The sequence below is a fragment of the Laccaria bicolor genome, genomic scaffold (genome assembly GCF_000143565.1).
Source record: "Laccaria bicolor S238N-H82 LACBIscaffold_43 genomic scaffold, whole genome shotgun sequence".
In the NCBI taxonomy this organism is placed as follows: Eukaryota; Fungi; Basidiomycota; class Agaricomycetes; order Agaricales; family Hydnangiaceae; genus Laccaria; species Laccaria bicolor.
The window spans coordinates 302298-303206 of record NW_001889914.1 but is presented as its reverse complement, the minus strand read 5'-3'; the positions used below and the strand labels follow the sequence as shown (position 1 = coordinate 303206).

Here is a 909-nt window from a genome sequence, read left to right as displayed (position 1 = left end):
GAAGCCGCGACTCGTTTAGGAAGGTGGCCGTGAGGGTGGGTTGTATGGAATAAATGTTTGTAGAACTTTAACGGCCGTATGGTGTAGTGGAAATATTGCTGCTTGGACTTCACGTGACCGTCCCCGAGGCTAGAGTTCAATCCTTATGCATCCACTTATTTTTTTATATATTATAATAACAACAACAAATATTGGAATCCATTGGAATCTCTCGGAATCTGTTGGAATTTGACTGGAATATACTTTCCATTGGAATTCCATGGAATCTGGTTGGAATTCCAATGGAAACTGTTCCGGGAGGCTCCCGGATTCCGACCATTTCCACCAGATTCCGTCGGATTCCATTGGAATTTCCATGGAATTGGAAACCAGAATGGCTGAGGCTCCAGCCAACTAGTTTCTGTCGGAATTCCATGGAATTCCGACATTCTGCTTGGAATCCGCCGGATTCCGCCGGAACTCATGGGGGATGGTAAAGACCTCGGGACCAGCCTCAATTCGAGCTTGCATCATGGCGCGCTTCTCCCTGATTTTAGCCAACGCGCTGTCTTTTGCAATGGTCCGCTGTGCAGCGGAGTAGGAAGGGAACACTTACCTATGCACTCCGATGAGCCCATCTGTACTGTGAACTTGAAGTAGTACATACCTGTTCCACCAAACATAGAGATCATGAACTTCCTGACTTTCATAAGGGTCTTCAAGCAATTCGAGAATGCTGGTGTAAAATCTTTCGGTGTCCATCACGGTGTCCGTGCGAGAAAAGACCAGAGATGATGTCAGGGCAAAGCGCACCTGTGAGTCAAGTTTATTGATATTGTAATTGAAAAGAGTTGGTATATTTGATTTGAACAGACCTGAGTAGCAATATAGGCAATCGATCCTGGAGTGACACACCTCATGCCATGAAGA

At 45.9% G+C, this 909-nt stretch overlaps 1 protein-coding gene across 1 annotated transcript; it reads right to left on the bottom strand.

Annotated features, from left to right (window-relative positions):
- Positions 1–393: 393 nt before the first annotated feature.
- LACBIDRAFT_310060 (uncharacterized protein) lies at positions 394–899 on the bottom strand (the record flags this gene model as incomplete). The annotated part of the gene is made up of 3 exons (XM_001887198.1): positions 394–544; positions 596–792; positions 855–899. 3 exons carry the CDS (start codon positions 897–899, stop codon positions 394–396), a joined length of 393 nt encoding a protein of 130 aa, XP_001887233.1.
- Positions 900–909: the final 10 nt, after the last annotated feature.